Here is a 17,620-nt window from a genome sequence, read left to right as displayed (position 1 = left end):
TGAAAGTACTGAGTGTTGGAACCTAATCTGTAATCCGCACGTTATGGGAACTCATTATCTTCGGACAGATTCAACTTATAACATGTAATATTGTCTTCTTTCTTTTTGGATTTTGGATTGTTGGACGACATCATAACGTAAAAAAACAAGTGTAGAGAACAACGGACCGCTTGTTAATCCCTCAGTGTCTTCCAAAACCAGGAAGGATGATTGTTTTCTTATATTAGGAAAAAAATGATTGCATCAGCCCCATATATATGATCTGCTTGAACTAATAGTTGAACCGACAAAACGTCCTAACAAAACAGTTGGGCCCATTTTAGAATAGCTTTCAAGTACTGGGCCAGGAGACAAACGAAATACTTGGGCCCAATGAGTCCAATCGGTCAGTTCCTTCCATATATTTATTCAACTCGCATAGGTCATATTAAAAAGAATGACTTAGGCTTCGTTTGTGAGATTTTATTTGAGAGTGCGGTGGGAAGTTTCATAATTACTTTTTTAAAAAAAAAATTAAGCAGATTTAGTGTTTGGTAAGAGTTTTTGAAACTACAGTTTGGGCCGAAATTACATTGTAAATATGATTTTCTCAAGCAGATTAATAGATATTTATGAAATCTACTTTTGCTTATTATGTTTCAAGTATTAATAATTACCTTTCTTACTTTGAACAGTTTTAAATTAGTTTCTTCCAAATATTTTAATTTATTATGAAATCACCACTTATTTTTTCAGCAATTTTGTTTCAATACCTCTCCATCAACAACAACACTTCCAAACAAAGTCATCTTTTAAAATCATGGTTTGACTAATTTCTATGGTTGGAAACGTGATTTTCTTTAACATGTTGATAGATGCTTATAAAAATTACTTTTTCTTATTCTTTATTTTAAATATTAATTTTAATTTCACCCGTTTCAACTTTCAAATCTTTACCTTCTAAACACTTTTGCTTATTCTAAAACTAGTACTTATTTTTCACCAATTATACTTTAGTACTTTTATTTCAGCAACAACACTTCCACATTAAGCTTTAGCGTTGGTTGGTTTAATCGGTTTGACTTTTGTTCCGTCTAAGTAAGGCTTTAATTCGAATCATTGTAAATGCAAAAAATCTACGGTTTCCGAATATCAGGGTTGACACCGAAAAAAAAAGAATGAATTAATTTAATGTAGAAAATCTATGGCTTCCGGATATCAGAATTCACATAAAAAAAAAAAAGTGACTAAATTTTTAGCTAATCTTTCTTATTCTTAAGGCAAAGGTTGCTTATGTAGCCAACCATCTTAGTTGGAAAAATTCAGTCATCTCCCAGTGCAAATCCCTAACATTTGTTGTACAAGACCCAATTTTTTTTGTACACTTATTTGGGGGTTTCGTACTTACGTGGTGATTGGAAATTCAATCACGGATTCCAAGAATTGTGGGGTTGGTTTATGAACATATCAGACAGAGTCTTCTCCCATTTCACCCGACCTGACATGTTCAACCCCGGTCCAGTGCACCTTCTTTCTGCATGAGTGATCGTATCCCTGCAGGAAATATGATTGATTGAAGCACATCCAAGGATGCCTTCAGACTGTGTACCAAAATATTGGTACTGAATAATTGGAAAATTGATGCAACAGCAGTAATCCTACTCTAGTGCAGCATTAGTTCCAGGCAGACCATCCCTCGGGCACGATAATGTTCAACAAATGCGTCTTATTGAACATATAAAATGTCACTTGGACCTATACGGACTTAAGCTGATTGGTTGCCCTTAAACACCCACCTTTAACAACCCGGTCAGATAACATGTAAAATGTCGCTTGAGCTTACACAGGCTTAAGTCCATTTGCAACATAAAAGTTTAAGTTAATAGGTTGTTGGACTCAACCCTCATATAAGCTTGTGATTTCTTTCTCAATTTTTCCGTTTGGAACAATATATCTCAACAGAACATGACCCTTAAGTAGTTCCTGTCAGCCCTCCCAAGGTAAGTCGAATGCACCATGGAACGTCCACTGAAGACGTGCCCGCTGCTGTTCTCTCCGCTGTCTCTTTCCTGAGCTGTAATATACTCTCCTGGTCCATTTCCCAGAACTGCTGCAATAGCATTTATCTTGCTATTCTGCGATCAATATTGGCACGTCATGAGCTGCAATACATGCGTTGTTTGGTTAAGGGAAATATTCCAGTTAGTCAATCTTATCTAAATGCACCACCAACTATTACTATGATGTACTGTTTTATGACCTGATAGATGGAGTGGCCCGAGCCCCAGATAAAATCGATTAAACCTTGTATTCTGCATGATTCGAAATAGTGGCGGCCTATGCTGTAACTCAATGTATCCTGCAGAATGACAAAGGCACATTGATAGAAAGAAGCCTTGTCGGCATATATATGAGCTGCTGGCGCCCTTTGGATCGGTTTCCAGTCAAGGTCATGCCGTAGAACTAGGTTGTATGTGTTCTGTTAGGGTGATTGAAAGAAAAGAATTTGCAGAATCAAGAGGATATTGATATCGTTTTATTTAAGTGCAGATCGATGACCTACCCTGAATAATATTTCTGGCCTTGAAATTGTTGGCTAGGACCGTAAATGTAGTACTTTGAAGCGGTTCGCCTGCATTACCCCATTGAATTACCGTTTTCCTCAGGTTCTCTCCCCAAAGGACAATAAATTGTTTGTCCCTGGGAATTAATTGTTACCTTTTTACTGGAATCAAAATGATATTGTTATAAAATCAAAAGCTGTATTCTCTGGACTCTGGAGATCATCGAGTAATCGACTATGCGACACTTGCACTTACTTTTAAATGCCCGCCTTGATTTTGACAATAGTCCAAGTAGTGCAGCCCGATTGGATAGAGCCGATAGCTTTCTGGACCGTGGTGAACTCCCCATGGCCTGACTGGTCAACTGTGATTGTCTCTGCAATCTTAGGACGATATATGTCCGGGCTGGAGCCTGCACTTGACATTATGATGCTAAAGAGGAAAATCAGAAGAAGAACGTGCACTCTAAGTTAGAAGCAACGGTTTTAGTTCATCAAAGAAATATCAAATCTAAGACAATCAATACGGAAAACCCGTCTCCCCTGTCAACCTCTATTAGGTCCTACTACTTTATAGGCAATTTTACCCGGATGGAAGTTCGGGATCATCAACATTTACTACCATGGTAACGACGCATGAGGAGAGATCCTGAATTTGGGCATGGATGGCATTGGTCTTATTGACCACTGCTGACGGTGGGAAGGTAAATCAGTTACATTTACCTGGAATTTTCATGAAACAGCTGATAAAGGAAGTTACACAATCCTACAAAAATGTTAATCCTAACTTGGGAGATCGTGCAGGTTCGGGTTCTTTGCTCAAATCAAGGTTGAAATCCAAGTCCAGTGGTTAAAAGCGCATAGGTCATACAAACTTGGCATAAAAGCCGGAGCATATATGCTTTGTATGCTCGATAACGATTCAATTTCCTTCCATATATTCAACTAGAGCGTTGAACTTTTTTTTTTTGGGTTACAAATGACTCGACTTTTAGTTACTCTCTCTAGTTCTTATTGCAAACTAGAGATGATCCACCAAACAAAGTTACGGTTCATCAAGGTTGCTCATGCAGCCAACCATCTTGGTTGATGAACTTATTGATGTCTGTCAGTAAATGATAATCTCCATCCGACAGAGTCTTCTCCCATTTTACCCGCCGTGACATGTCCGACCCCGGTCCAGTGCACTTTCTTTCTGCGTAGGTGATGTGCTCCCTGCAGGAAGTACGATTAATGCATATCCCGAGATGACTTCAGAATGCATATCCAAAGATTGGTGCGAATAATCAGAAAATCGATATTCAACTGGAATCTTACTCGTGTCCAGTATAGTCCCAGGCAGACCATCCCTCAGGCACGATAATGTTCAAGAAATCCGTCCCATTGAACACGACCCTAGAGTACTCCCTGTAAGCTCTACCGAGGTAAGTCGAACCCGTCCCCACCACAGAACCTCCATTGAAAATGTAGCCATCACTGCTCTCCAAGCTCTCTCTTCCCTGAGCTGTAATGTAGCCTGGCGTACCTCCCAGAACTGCTGCAATTGCATTTATCTTGCAGTTCTGTGGTCAAATTTCGCACGTAGTGAGTTGTACTATAGCCGTTGATTGATTTAAGGAAGCTGCGCTGGTTAGTCAATCTAATCTAATAGCACAAACCATAACTACTCCGAGTTAATGATACTGTTTTACGACCTGATAGATGGATTGGCCCCGGCCCCAAATAAAATCAATTGCGCCTTTTATGTAGCACGACTCAAAGTAGTGGCGGCCTATGCTGTCACTCAATGTATCCTGCAGACTGACGAAGGCACATTGATAGAAAGAAGCCTTGTCAGCATGTATATGAGCTGCTGGCGCCCTTTCGATCGGCTTCCCGTCGCGCCGTAGAACTTCGTTGTACGCATTCTGTTAGGGGGATTGAGGGAAAATATCTGCGGGTTCAAGAGAATATTGATTGCATTTTATTTCAGTAAGTGCAGGTTGATGATCTACCTTGAAAGCAATATTTCTCGCCTTGAAATTCTCAGCTAGGACCGTCAATGTAGTACTTTGAAATGGTTCGCCTGCATCGCTCCACTGAATTACCGTGTTCCTTGCGCTCTCTCCCTGAAGGAAAATGAATTGTTTGTCCCTGGGAATTGTGACCTTCTCGCTGAAATCGAGAGGAAATTGTTAATAAGTTGAAAGCTATATTTTCTCTGAGGCACATTGAGTAATCGACTGTGCAGCATTTGCACTTACTTGTATCTGCCTGCGTTTATTTTGACAATTGTCCAAGCAGTACGGCCCGATGGGATAGAGTCGATAGCGCTCTGGACCGTGGTGAACTCCCCCTGACCTGACTGGTCAACTGTGATTGTCTCTGCAATCTCAGGACGGTATATGTCTGGGTTGGAGCCTGCATTTGACAGTATGGTGCTAAAGAGGAAAATTTGAAGCAGTGCGTGCATTTTAAGTTAAAAGTACTGGTTTTAGTTCATCAAAGGACTATTGGGTCTAAGACGATTAGTATGAAAATCTGTCTCCCTGCCAAGCTCAATAGGTCCTTTATAGACAAATTTACCAGTCTGAAAGTTTGGGATCATCGACATTGACTATCGAGGCATCGACACATGAGGAGAGATCCTGCTTCTGGGCATGGAGCGCAATGGTCCTATTGACCACTGCTGTCTGCTGACGGTGGGAAGGGAAATCAGTTACATTAGCTGGAGTCTTCATGAAACAGCTGGTAAAAGGAAGTTACACAATCCTACAAAGATATTAATCCTAACTTGGGGTGGGGAGATCATGCCGGTTCGGGTTCTTCATCCTTAAATCAAGGCTGAAATGCCAGCCCTGTGGTGAATAGCGCATAGGTTGTTCAATCTTAGCACAAAAGCTGACGCATAAATGCATTATAACAATTCAGTCGCAATCTAGTGCTATTAAGTTCCTAAGCTACTTCTTGGAGAAAGAACTTCTTTTGTTTTAGGAAACAAATTCTTTATTCAGATATGTGATACTTGCACTGAAATTGTTATTCGGAATGGTTACATTAAGAGAATAGTTATAATCATGGTTGTTAAAATCGTGATTCGAATCATAGAATCGTACGATTCTACGATTCAATGGGGGGTCATCGATTCAGATTCTACAGGGTGAGTCGGGATTGTGGAATCACGCTAGAATCGTTTGCTGACTCGTAGAATCGCAGAATCGGGCCGATTCTACAATTCTATGTTTAGGCCCAATTCGGCCCAAGCTTGGGCCGGGAAGCGGGCCGAAGCCCAGACTCAGAAGCCCAGACCCGAAACCCTCTCCTTCTTTCCAGTCCGATTTCTCCCTCCTTCCACTTGCTGATTCTACGAGCTTCGATTGACTGTCCACCACTTGCTTCTTCCAACAAGTTAGCTTGTCCACTTTCAGAGCTTCCATCCACCTCCTCCGGTTGGCAGAGTTACGATTACTGATTGTGGAATCGTCTGATTGCAAGTACGCTCTCCCCTTCCGTCGAACATTTTGAAGTTTGGCTGAGAGAACCCTAAGAGTATTTGCTTAATTTCATTTCCAATGGCAAAGATTCGTCTCTTTCCCACTGATTGCTGATTGTTTTGTGTCGAATACTGGAAGTCTGGCTGATTGCTGATTGATTGAATTCGGCCGATTGCTAATCAGAAATCGGCCGAGAGTCGATTTCTAGTTGATTGCGAATTCGGCCCATAGTTGATTGTTGATTGCTGATTGCTGATTGTTGTGAGAAACAAGTTTCGCTTGGTGTCGATGAGAATGCTGAATTGCTGATTGCTGTTGAATTTGACCCATAGTTGACTGAAAATACTTTTGTTCGTGTTTTACTTGTCTCCACGTCCCGGATCTGTGACTGAAAATTGGTTGTTAATTGCTAAACTTTTACTGAAAATGGTTGTTAATTGCTGAGCTTCCAGTATTCGACACAACACAAGCCTTGTTCATGATAATTTTTATTGTATTTTGCTAGTGTCAGTTTGGTTTGTGCTTATGTAGTAACTATAACTCTCCCATAGTTGAACGAAATGATCTATTTTGATGTTTTTAAAGTATGTTACATATATATATATATATATGTTTTTTTAATTATAGGTAGAACCTTATGATTCACGATTCGAATCGCGATTCACGATTCTACGACTCTCGACCGATTCTAGATAGAATCACGATTCTAACAACCTTGGTTATAATAAATGATACTAATCGTATCTCGAGCAGCAAGCCGGTTGCGAGCCAATCCATAAGAGTTAACATGTTTGGGAGCCGATGGATTTGGTCCATTGGGTGGGGGATCGATGGGGTTTAATAAAATCTTTTTTTTTTTTCAGTAAGACACTCTTTTTTTAAAAAAAATTATGGCAAAATTTTAAAAAGTCACTCTAAACTTATGGTCATCATATTAAAAAAAATTAACATTTGCAAGTAGGGATGTTACAAACTTTGCTTTAAAAGAAAAGGTGAAAAAGAAACTTCCAATATGATATTTGAACAAAACAAATATGTTAAATAGGATAATTAGCTGCAAAAATTATTTAATCATTTGAACTATTTATAAATTTTTTACAAAAATTACCCAAAATTTATTTGAATTTTAAATTATAAATTGAAAAATATTACTTTTAAAATTTATACAAGTGAATCCGTGCAACGCACAGGATAGTAAACTAATTCACGGTAGTATCGTGAAGAAAATACTAATTAGGAAATATCGGTATAGAGTTCAAAAACCAAATTTGTCATCCATTAAATTTTTTTGATATTGGGAAAGGGGATCTACGTGTAATTCAATGACACTTCAAAAAAGTTGCAGGTTTGATTTTCGTCAATGAGACTTCTCTTGTCCCTTTATTTCTCATTTCATTTCCTATCATTAGGTCCATGCAATCTTTTCTATAATAATAAAAAAAAAAGAATTGTGGATATATTTTTGTATCGCATGACAAATCTAGCATTGGAAATTGCATAAGATGTTCTTCTAGGAAGTAGAATGTTTTCTCTAGGTTTCTTGAAACTGGAAACTTAGGCGTTCCTGCGGAAGTTCAAGTGCTTGATATATATACATGGACGTCTTATACATGCAATACTTCTCTTTTAAATCATTGTCCTAATCATGGATGGTATTGAAAGCTAATTTGTAGCATACATATACCTTTTATGTTAGGCGTGGCATCCAATTTCATGTCAGGTCATGAAACTAGAAAAGAATAAAGGGAGAAAGACAAAAATTCCCCTTATGATTTGGGGTCGAGACAAATCGCTCCATATTTTTTTATTTGAGACAATTAGCCCATTTGTGGTTTGCTCCGTTAGACATAGATGTTACATCGTTATTTTTTTTTTCAATTTTAGTCCTCAATCTTTAACCTTTTAATCATTTTGGTTCTAAATATTTTTCTTTTATCATTGATATCCTCAACTTTTCATTTTGTTTCATTTTAGTTCTATAAAGAAAATCAAAAGGGAAGGAGGGGTCGAGGTCACCGATTGGTCGCCTCAATTCCGAATCGACCAAGGACTCCGAGTCGGAGGTCCCCGGTCGATTCAAGGTTAGGCCGCCAATTGACGACCCCGATCCCTCCACCGAGGTCGCCGGCATCCTCCGTGGGTACTGATGACCTCGGTGGAGGGGTCGAGGTCGCCGATTGGCGACCCCTACCACTAATATACCGGGGACCTCCGACTTCGAGTCCTTGGTAGATTCAGGGTTGGGGCCGCCAATCGGCGACCCCGACCCCTCCACTGAGGTAGTCGGCGTCTTCTGTGGATACCGGCAACCTCGATGGAGGGGTCGGGGTCGCAGATTGGCGGCCTCGACTCCTCCTTCTCTTTCGATTTTTTTTATACGACTAAAATGAAATAAAATGGAAAGTTGAGGTATGAATGATAAAAGAAAAAGATTTAGAACCAAAATGATTAAAATGCTAAAGATTGAGGACTGAAAATGGAAAACAAATTAACGCCGTAACCCCTATGTCTAATGGAGCAACCACATGGGAGCTAATTGTCCTAAATAAAAGAACATGGTGCGATTTGTCCCGACCCAAAACCACAAGTGAGGTTTTTGTCTTTTTCCCAAGAATAAAATTTCATGTCATTTTATATATAGAATGGAATAGGATAGAATTAGAATTGAATAAAAGCACCATATGAATAGTTTTTCTATGGTAATTCCATTTCATTTCTTTTCGGCCTGCGCTATTTATCGAAAAGTCCAATGGCCCTGACTAATTTAGTTCGAGCTGAGTTAGCCCATTAAGTGATAAAACTCTCACAGCATGAATTTTCTATATCCATAAGACTCAAACTTGAGACCTTACTCAATGAGAACAAATCATCGATTACTTGAATCAACCCACGTTTGTTCGAAACATGCAGTCATAGTGTTTTATTTCCATGTAAGTCCTCAAGAATCTATATCTATATATGAAAGTGGAGACATGGTGGGTCCGACCTGATAGTCTCAGAACATATAGTTATTCAATAGAATTTTCTCGGATTTTTGAATCCTTTAATTTTTTTTAATGTTTTTTGAGTTTTTAAATAATTTTTGTTGAATTATAAATGGCAAATCGTGGAACCAATAATTTATTTTTTGAACTTACATTCTTGATATTTGTATTTTAAAAGTTTTTGATCGATTTTTAAACTAACATACTTTTTTTATGTGAATCATTATATCCGGAAGTTCAATTTGATCCCGATTAATATACTTTATTTTATATTTTAATAGATTTTGATTGGAAAAAAATATCTCACTTGACTTGGTGGAGATTTGATTTGAAATTTTTAGGATATTTATATAATATTATGTAGAATTCTTTATGAATATGAAGTATCACATAAAACCTGCGACCATTTCGACTTCAAAAAATATATTGCCACTAAATGTGAGTTAGAGGGTTCTAAAAAAATACGTCTAAAGTGGAGGTTAATTTTTCAAAATCTTGTTTTCTTTTGTCTTATATACACCTAATAGCCTCAGGATGTTCGTAACTGGAATTTTGTCAAACTTTCAAGTTAATTAAGTTTTTGTATATATCATGCCAGAATTCAAAACAAAAATTGTTGCCATGTATGCATTAGAACAATTTGTGGTGCTTTATGATTTTCAACAGTTAAAAAGTAAGCCTAAATAACATAACGTTCTTTTTCGTGTAATGTACGAATTTTATGACTAATTATATATCGATACTTGAAACATTTTTACCCTAAAGTTTCAAAACTCAAAAACCTGCGAGCAGATGAATAAACTTATTTACCATTATATTGACCTCCTCCTATAAGTTGGTTTGTTCTTGTAGGGCCTCTCGTCAATTTTGGATAAACTTATGTAAGCAAATTTATAAATTGCAGCGATTCACCGCCACATTGATGTAGAGTGGCTTGTAACGCCTTGAACTTGAACAAGGATAGGGCCGCTACAATGCGGACCCAAAAAACCTCATGGAACATGGATTTGTGCTTGGGCAAGTTGATCTTTCACGTTCCATATATATTGTGCCAAATGAATTCAAGAAAATGATATTGCCACAAGGGAAGGAAGCAATTGCACATCATATGTTTGCAAATTTATGCATTATATAGCAAGTAAATGACATTGCAATAGAGGGAGGAAGCAATTGCTCAACATATGTTGCAAACTATGAGTGTTCAGGTCCGGATATTCTTTTTTTTTTTTCCACGATACTCGAACTCTATCCTATAAGAAGCATGTTCCAAGATTTTGGAACCGAACCCTACCATGTTAAGTCTTGGAACCGGAATCTACCCGAAACTTGTATTATACCACATGTTTCGGATACCCTGTTGGAACCTGTAATTTTTTTTATCTGGCTAAGTAAAACCTAAAATGTTTCATCCATAATCAATAATCATGCAAAACAGAATGTCGACATAAATTTATCCATTAACAAAACTAAATATCTACAAAAAAGAGTAATATGTCTCATTAATCTATCAACAAAACTAAACATTTGTAATACGATCAGACCTCACTGAGGACACACTGAGGCTGTGGAACCAAAGTTGCCGACGATAAGGAATGCGAAGTTTCCACAGAGAGAGAGAGAGACATAGACAGAAATTGAGAGGGGAAGATAGTAAAGTAAAAGGAAGAAATATATCTGCATATAACTAGAGAAAATTATTATATGGTCTGGGTACCGATTTCTGTTATGGGTACCCTATATGCAGTAACCGTAACCAGAACTTGTTTTCACCGGTTCCTTATTTTAATACCCAAACTTTACCATATTTTCAATACGAGCTACTCGGACCCTACCCTAATTGGTAGTTTTCGAACCGTTCTGAGTATATCCAGTATCCGTGCACACTCCTATTGCAAACTCATGCATTTGTTCAGTAGTTAGTCTTAATCCATTGGAGGAAGTTGTGCACACAATTCTGCCGGACCTGCCGGATTAATAGAACTTGAAAATCATACCTTTTGCTTTTTCAAAATTCTAAAGTTCAAACAAGCAGAGACCTAATAAATTAATTGCAATGTTCCACAATGAGCTTTTCCCGTAATATAGAGGTTCAAAATTCTCTTAAAACATTCTGTTGCGAAAAAGGAAAATAATAATTTGAGTTAACATTGAATAAAGACGTAGAGACACCCCATGATTTTTCTGGAAATACTGAAATTCGGAAGGACGCAAAATTCAAATCCACCGAAATTCAGAAAGTTGTCCTCAGCATCCCAAAATTCAAAATTCAAATTTTTTGTCTCATGCAGCAGCACTATCAACCTATTACACCAAAACAAAGAAAAAAAGAGGGAAAAGAACAATTATTAATCAATTTTTTTGTTTATTAATACATCAGATTTTATATTAGATATATACACACACACACACATACCCCACCACGATCGCTCATTATAAAGACGCTTTGCAAACAATCAAAAATCCCTCACAACTTGTAGAATTCTTTGGAGAGAGAGAGAGAGAGAGAGAGAGAGAGAGAGAGGCGAAAGCTTTTTGGGGTTTAAAGAGACGATCGAATTCGAATCCGAAGAAAGACCACCAAACGCGTCTCTCTCTGTCGGCCGAGAATGTCAGGACGGTGGTCAACGCCTTCTCTCCGGTGGCTGGACTTCTCATTTCCGCTCCGGACGTCGATCTTCCGGTGGCCGGAGGTCATAAACTCCTACCTCGGCTCGCCGCGGTGGGGACTCGCGCGGAGCACCCTCCTCCGGTGGCCAGACCTCGAGCTCAACTTCATCGATGACGTCATGTGGAGCCTCGTCACCGCGTTCGAGTCCGTCGCCCTAGTCTCCATGCTCTGCTTCTTCTTCCTCTTCTGCGGCTGCACTATCTGAACCTCGGAAGTCGAAGGTACGGTACTGCTCCTGTGATAGATCCCGAGTAAGTCGGAAGGCGCTTTCAACGGCGGGCGGAGATTCCAATGGTGTCGGCGGCGCTACAGTGAAAGGTAGAGGTCGGACGGACTGGCAGGGCAGTTAGCACGCGCGAAACGCCCCTCACGTGGCGCGTGTATTTTCCCCTTTCAATCTTTTTTGTCGTCAGATATATATATTTTTGGGGTGATTTAGAAGATTTTGGTTAGTTCTGGTTTTGTTGTCCGAAGATCCTATAGGGTGAGGACACGTCAGCCGTTGCGCGTTATAGTTCTTGTCGTATGGATTTAGGAATTTCTTATTTCGTATTTTTGTTGATTTTTTTTTTTTGGTTTCTTGTGATCTTATTTTTGGCTTTGAATGTGAAAAGTTCCTCCGATAATTTTCTTTTTTGTTAAACCAAAAATAAAAAAAAGATGTTTACACGGGAAATTTAAAAAATTAACAAATAACATCGACCAATTTATGCAAGAATTCTATAATACGATTAGTCCATCGCGTGGATCATCGATTAATAAGGCGATATATTTGGTTTTTTTCATGGTAAAATTGATGTCCCTCGGCCACGGCCATCTCATGCTTATAAAAAAAAAAGCAAAAAACATATAAATTTAGATTTATAGGTGAAAAATAAATATTTAGATTTAATTGGCGATAGAATTATTGGAATTGAAAGGGAAAGAAAGTAAAAAAAAAAAAAGACAAATTCTGATGAGCTGGCCAATTTATGATGGTACCTACAAGTGAGTTTTTGTCGGTACTAGACTTCATTTGGAAAATAATTCCATAATAGACTTATTCAAAAATTATTTTAAAATTTATGTCAGTTTCTTTATTATCTTTTTAGCCCTATAACTTATTGATTCGTTTCTTTTGAATTCATTTACAAAAAGTTTAATTTAGTTATTATCATGAATGAATTATTTACAAATAAATTTATTTTAAAATAAATTGTGTAAATCAATATATAAGGTTTACGGATGTGTTTACACCTATTTTTCGCTCCTAACGGTAATTACGGGGTATATGAGTTATGCGACTTAAGATTAAGCTTAATTGCTCGAATTTGGGCTTAATTTGAGGCTCGTGGCATGATACATTGGATGCACGAGGGGGTCCATGTAAGAGGCAGCCCATGATCGAGAACTTGATGACTCGACTCGATGATTCGCAACATTACTCGATTCGGATAGCTGTTGGCGGGTTGGTTATTCGAGAGGAAAGTTGTGTCAACTTCTAGCTTGGCTGATCTGTTCAGATTAGTTGAGAGTTTTAACTGAACAGTTTTTACAAGGAAAGGATCCCGGTTCTTTCCAAAACAAGATTAATGCATGAATCTGGACAAACATACGAGAAAGTTGGCGTTTCTACATGGCTGCTAAGGATCATTTCCTTAGTGAATCACACCTAACATGGAAAATAGTCGGACATACAAGGGAAGGGAGCTCATATAAAGAAATTGTGATGATTTCTTTCCTATGCGAGTTGATATGTGCGTGCGGAGCAAGAAGACACAACTGGTGTCTTAATTTGGACGACCGAGGAACATTTCCTTAGTTAGATATCATATCTTTAGGGATCGCTTGAAGTATAGAGTATTTGTTCATGTTAGGCAATTTCCTCTTTCTAGCTAGCAAGATATATATTTCCTAGTTTTAGCGAGTAGTTATGTAGATTAGTTGCTTCCTTTCTTTTTTATGTAATAGGGCTGAATCTTACCACAATGGACCATCCTAGGCTCGGGTCTATAAAAGGAAGAGAAGGCCATTCATTGTAAACTCTCCCCGTGACAAACACATAAACGGTTCAACACCTCGTATCAGTTATCTATCTTAGCTTTTCGTATCTTTACGTTCCTTGCAACTGCACCTTATATATCTATCCTTCCTTGCACCACATATTACATATAACAATGTATAAAATTATCATAATTAAGATGTATAATCTTCATTTAATCGTTATACATAGTGAAAAATACACCATATTTACAATAAATTTGTTTTAAGGCATGCATGTTGTAACTAAAATTATTCCCTATTGTTTTATTTCCATAATTTTAAATTATTTTTAAAATATTGTATTCTCTACGTAAAATTCTTTATAGTATTTTAAACAATTTATAACTAGAATTTCTCAAATATTCCTATTAATCAAATAGATTTTCTAGTTCACATACTCCGCTTAACATAACTTTTAAGAGTTTCAAAGGAAATCTTTAGCAGTTTCTTATATAAAATTTAAATTTAAATTGATAGGAGAAATCTATTAAAAATAATTTATTTGAGAAATAATTACCAAAAAAATTATTTGAGGAAGAGTCGTAATAATAAAACAAATTTTTTTAAAGGGATTTAGGTGAAATAAATTGAAAGTTGTAGGACTAGAAGAATAATCAAAAGAAAAGTATAAATCTATTTTGGGAAATAGCTTTTGGAGAAATTTCTTGTGGGAAATAGTTTCAAAAAGAAGTTTAGTTTGAGTAAAAACGCCCTCCAAGTTACTACCGCAGCAGGTGCTCTCCTCCAACTCAAATGTTCCCTCTTCCCTCCAGGAAGATATTATTTTGACTTGGCACAAAAAGAAAAAGAAAAACAAACTCTGACGTACACACGTAGTCCTTAGTATATAAAATAAAATAAATTAAAAGACGAGGATTAATATCCAAAATTAGGTTTAATATAAATGACGAGTCTATCTCTATCATCATCCTTCTTACACGGAAGTTTTTGCCAAAAAATCTCCTATAGAGTTCATTTTCGAATGTCACCCGTGGCCCGCATCCGATATAAAAACTATCAAAGCCGGGATTTTTCAACGGAAGCATACACTATCAGATTAAAATAAACAACGCAAGTTATAAAATTATTCGGTATTGTGAGGGAAGACTCAAATACCTATAAAAAGAAAAGAAAAGAAAAGAAAAGATCTGATCTCTCAGATCAACTACAGTGAATCTTATAATTGAGGAAAACTACGATTATGCGTAAATTATGATAAATTGATATCCAAAATCACGAGTACTTGCGCGCCATTGGAAGCCCTCTCATTCAATCGAGTGTGGCTGTTTCATAAAGTGCTGTCTCGTAATCAAGAGCACATAGGACTACTAAGACCGTCGTGTTGCAAAATTGCCAGGTTGCCTGTGGAACGCAATTGGGCTAGAGCAAATTAAATGGGCCTGAAAATGGGCTTTCGTATGTTATTTCGGCCCAACTCTTCTCACAGGCCCATCACACCACCAGAAAAGCAAAAACCCCCTGCAACTCTTTCTTCGTCTTGGCATAAACCCCAAATTATCGAAGTGAAGACGGTGAAGAGAGACAACAATGGCGTGGAGGCAAATTCTCTTCAACAGAAGAGTGCTTTCTGCAGCAAATCCATTCCTGAACCCACACTCAGCTTCGATTGTTCCCGCCTTCTCAAGATTCTTCTCAAAGCCAGCTCCATACGCAGGTGAAGATCGTTTCGCGGTTCTTTCATTCTCTTTTCTATCACCGAGCATCACTTTCTGCTCGATTGATCCGATTCAGCAGCCCGAACAAGAGGGGAGATTTTGGGGTTCAAGGAAGTGAGTTTGATTCGATTGACTACTGAGTGGAGAGTTCTGCATTTTACCACTGCTTACTTGAGGCTATTTTGTCTGAAGGCTGCTCCTTTATTCGATCGCTGTGGAAGTTAGAAGTGGAAAGTTGTGGGGGCAGAGCGCAATATGAATGCAGGGGAATGTTGGAATATGAGTAAACCTGGGAGCTTTCCGCCCAATAGCTGTCTTAGGATCAAAAAAATGGTTCCGTAATCATCGTCATCTGTAACTGGAATTCGCAATGATGCGAGCAAAAGTAGAATGCTCGGAATCATAATTCGAAAGTTCAAACTTTCGCATACCACGTGTACTTGTACAGTTTGGTTGGTTATATCTGCTTTCTTTTACATAGTTGCTATGATCAGCTCTCATCAGGTGCATTGGATTGTAAAATGTTGAGCAGATTTTTTATGCCAAAAATGGGTCTAAGGGTAACCCTGATTTGGTTTTGTTTCGGCAGTGAAGGTTGGGATACCAGAGTTCTTGCAGGGCATAGGTGGAGGGGTTGAAGCCCATGTTGCCAAGCTTGAAACTGAAATTGGTGACTTCAATAAGTTACTTGTCACACGTACTCTCAAGCTCAAGAAACTAGGCATCCCCTGCAAACATGTAAGCATCCGCTGTTCTATCATATTCTCTTTTTATATATATAACCGCTTGCTTGATTTGGCTGTTATAAAGTCAATTCAATATAAATGCTCCATGTTGTATATTGTCCAGAAGATTCAGATGGGACTACTGCTAAGTATGTAAAATATAAGTATGGAATTACCTAGGTTTTAAGAAGTTTAGTAGAATGCTACCTCAAGATTCAAGGCTTGACAGAAACCGCATGGTTGAGGTTAGCTATTTATGGGAGAATCAAGTTTTAAAAGTTGAGAATATCTTCTCCTAGTCGTTCCTTTTTATAGTTGATAGTCGTTTGTGTCATTGAATATGTTTTGGCGAGGCATAAGATTTGTGTCCTGCTGAAATAGTGAATCGGCATACTGTCACCCTATGTTTTCCTCAGCAGTATTGAAATCCTCGGCCCTTATATGTGCATTGTGGCTCCTGCATTCACGGGCATGCGCTCGAGATAGGTTGGCACCCCAAAGAAGACACCAAGTAGTTTAGATTGATTGCCTTGACTGCAACCCGGTGATGTTCTCTTTTTATAGGAATGTCCCTTCACAGCTGTCCTTTACAGGGGAAATGATTGCAGTGGTATTTACCCTCTGGGACTTCAAATTTTAGTCCTCATATACGGTTCTATGCTGATGGCCTTTTTTGTTTGGCAGAGGAAGCTGATACTGAAATACTCCCACAAATATAGAGTGGGACTGTGGAGACCTCGTGCTGAACCATTGAAAGCATAAAGATCTCTACCAGCTGCCGCTCATTCAGAGAACATCGAATTGCAGAGTTCTGTGATACGCGATTCTCATACTCTTTTTCTTCTGGTTTTGTTTTTTGGTGAAACATTTTATTCTGTTCAGGAGCCCAAAATTTTGGGTTTAGTCTATGAGATAAGGCTTTCGTGGATATTTTGGACGAATCATTTGTTGTAGTTAGTTCATAACACATTGACCTGTTAGTGCGTCTTGATGGACAAGGGAACATTAATATGGGAAGCAAGACAAACCCATGGCAAGCAAAATAAGAGAGATACAAATCAGATGGGAAACAGAATGACCGTCCAAAGATAATGGGCTACATAATTTTTTTCCCATCATATGGAGGTCGAGCGCATATGGGGTGCAAGGCAAGGAGCAGATGGGCTATCAGTAAGCACTGCATATTTAACCATTTCACTGGCAGTATATCGTGAATAGCTTGTCTGCGATCACTTGTTAAGGCTATGCATTGTCCAGGCATATTTTCAGACACAACTCTATGCGTGCTCGAGATTCAATTTGATGCAATTTGAAAATGGACGAGACATCAAGCTATACTTGGTGAAACATTACCGACTACAATGCTTCCAGATTTATATGTGCTGCAGAAATAGAAAGCTGCATAGTGAAATCTAGTCTTCTAGACAATACTGATGAAACACCCTGCTGTTGATCAAAGATACCACTCTATAGGGGTATTACCAACCATGTGAGAAGCATATGCATCAAGTGTAGCATGCTCCACTTGGT

General features: G+C 38.2%; 3 protein-coding genes across 3 annotated transcripts; 1 reads left to right on the top strand and 2 right to left on the bottom strand.

Moving 5' to 3' along the window:
• Nucleotides 1–1,934: 1,934 nt before the first annotated feature.
• On the bottom strand, nt 1,935–3,167 carry LOC116207644 (probable pectinesterase 55). Its single transcript, XM_031540685.1, has 4 exons — nt 3,130–3,167; nt 2,876–2,975; nt 2,240–2,338; nt 1,935–2,114 (listed from the first exon to the last, which is right to left on the bottom strand). Exons 1-4 carry the CDS (start codon nt 3,165–3,167, stop codon nt 1,935–1,937), a joined length of 417 nt encoding a protein of 138 aa, XP_031396545.1.
• Nucleotides 3,168–3,448: 281 nt separating this feature from the next.
• LOC116192353 (probable pectinesterase 55) lies at nt 3,449–5,082 on the bottom strand. The gene is made up of 5 exons (XM_031520890.1): nt 4,786–5,082; nt 4,537–4,696; nt 4,237–4,449; nt 3,860–4,104; nt 3,449–3,757 (listed from the first exon to the last, which is right to left on the bottom strand). The coding sequence occupies exons 1-5, from the start codon at nt 4,992–4,994 to the stop codon at nt 3,598–3,600; spliced, it is 987 nt and encodes a 328-aa protein (XP_031376750.1). The 5' UTR covers nt 4,995–5,082; the 3' UTR covers nt 3,449–3,597.
• Nucleotides 5,083–15,173: 10,091 nt separating this feature from the next.
• Nucleotides 15,174–17,160, top strand: LOC116192864. Its single transcript, XM_031521549.1, has 3 exons — nt 15,174–15,364; nt 15,955–16,103; nt 16,775–17,160. The coding sequence occupies exons 1-3, from the start codon at nt 15,238–15,240 to the stop codon at nt 16,850–16,852; spliced, it is 354 nt and encodes a 117-aa protein (XP_031377409.1). The 5' UTR covers nt 15,174–15,237; the 3' UTR covers nt 16,853–17,160.
• The last annotated feature ends 460 nt before the right edge of the window (nt 17,161–17,620 follow it).

Source organism: Punica granatum, chromosome 1 (genome assembly GCF_007655135.1).
Source record: "Punica granatum isolate Tunisia-2019 chromosome 1, ASM765513v2, whole genome shotgun sequence".
Taxonomy (NCBI): domain Eukaryota; kingdom Viridiplantae; phylum Streptophyta; class Magnoliopsida; order Myrtales; family Lythraceae; genus Punica; species Punica granatum.
This window is presented reverse-complemented; position numbering and strand designations above follow the sequence as displayed.

Bases quoted from the DNA above. Each gene is read 5' to 3' on its own strand.
- LOC116207644 (XM_031540685.1), bottom strand. From the start codon at position 3,167: ATGGTAGTAAATGTTGATGATCCCGAACTTCCATCCGG. The intron at 2,976-3,129 runs GTAAAATTGCCT...TTTCCTCTTTAG, and splicing joins GATCCCGAACTTCCATCCGG to CATCATAATGTCAAGTGCAG. The intron at 2,115-2,239 runs GTCATAAAACAG...TATTGATCGCAG, and splicing joins CGGGCCACTCCATCTATCAG to AATAGCAAGATAAATGCTAT.
- LOC116192353 (XM_031520890.1), bottom strand. From the start codon at position 4,994: ATGCACGCACTGCTTCAAATTTTCCTCTTTAGCACCATACTGTCAAAT. The intron at 4,697-4,785 runs GTAAGTGCAAAT...TCTCGATTTCAG, and splicing joins ATAAACGCAGGCAGATACAA to CGAGAAGGTCACAATTCCCA. The intron at 4,105-4,236 runs GTCGTAAAACAG...ATTTGACCACAG, and splicing joins GGGGCCAATCCATCTATCAG to AACTGCAAGATAAATGCAAT.
- LOC116192864 (XM_031521549.1), top strand. From the start codon at position 15,238: ATGGCGTGGAGGCAAATTCTCTTCAACAGAAGAGTGCTTTCTGCAGCA. The intron at 15,365-15,954 runs GTGAAGATCGTT...TTGTTTCGGCAG, and splicing joins AAAGCCAGCTCCATACGCAG to TGAAGGTTGGGATACCAGAG. The intron at 16,104-16,774 runs GTAAGCATCCGC...TTTGTTTGGCAG, and splicing joins TAGGCATCCCCTGCAAACAT to AGGAAGCTGATACTGAAATA.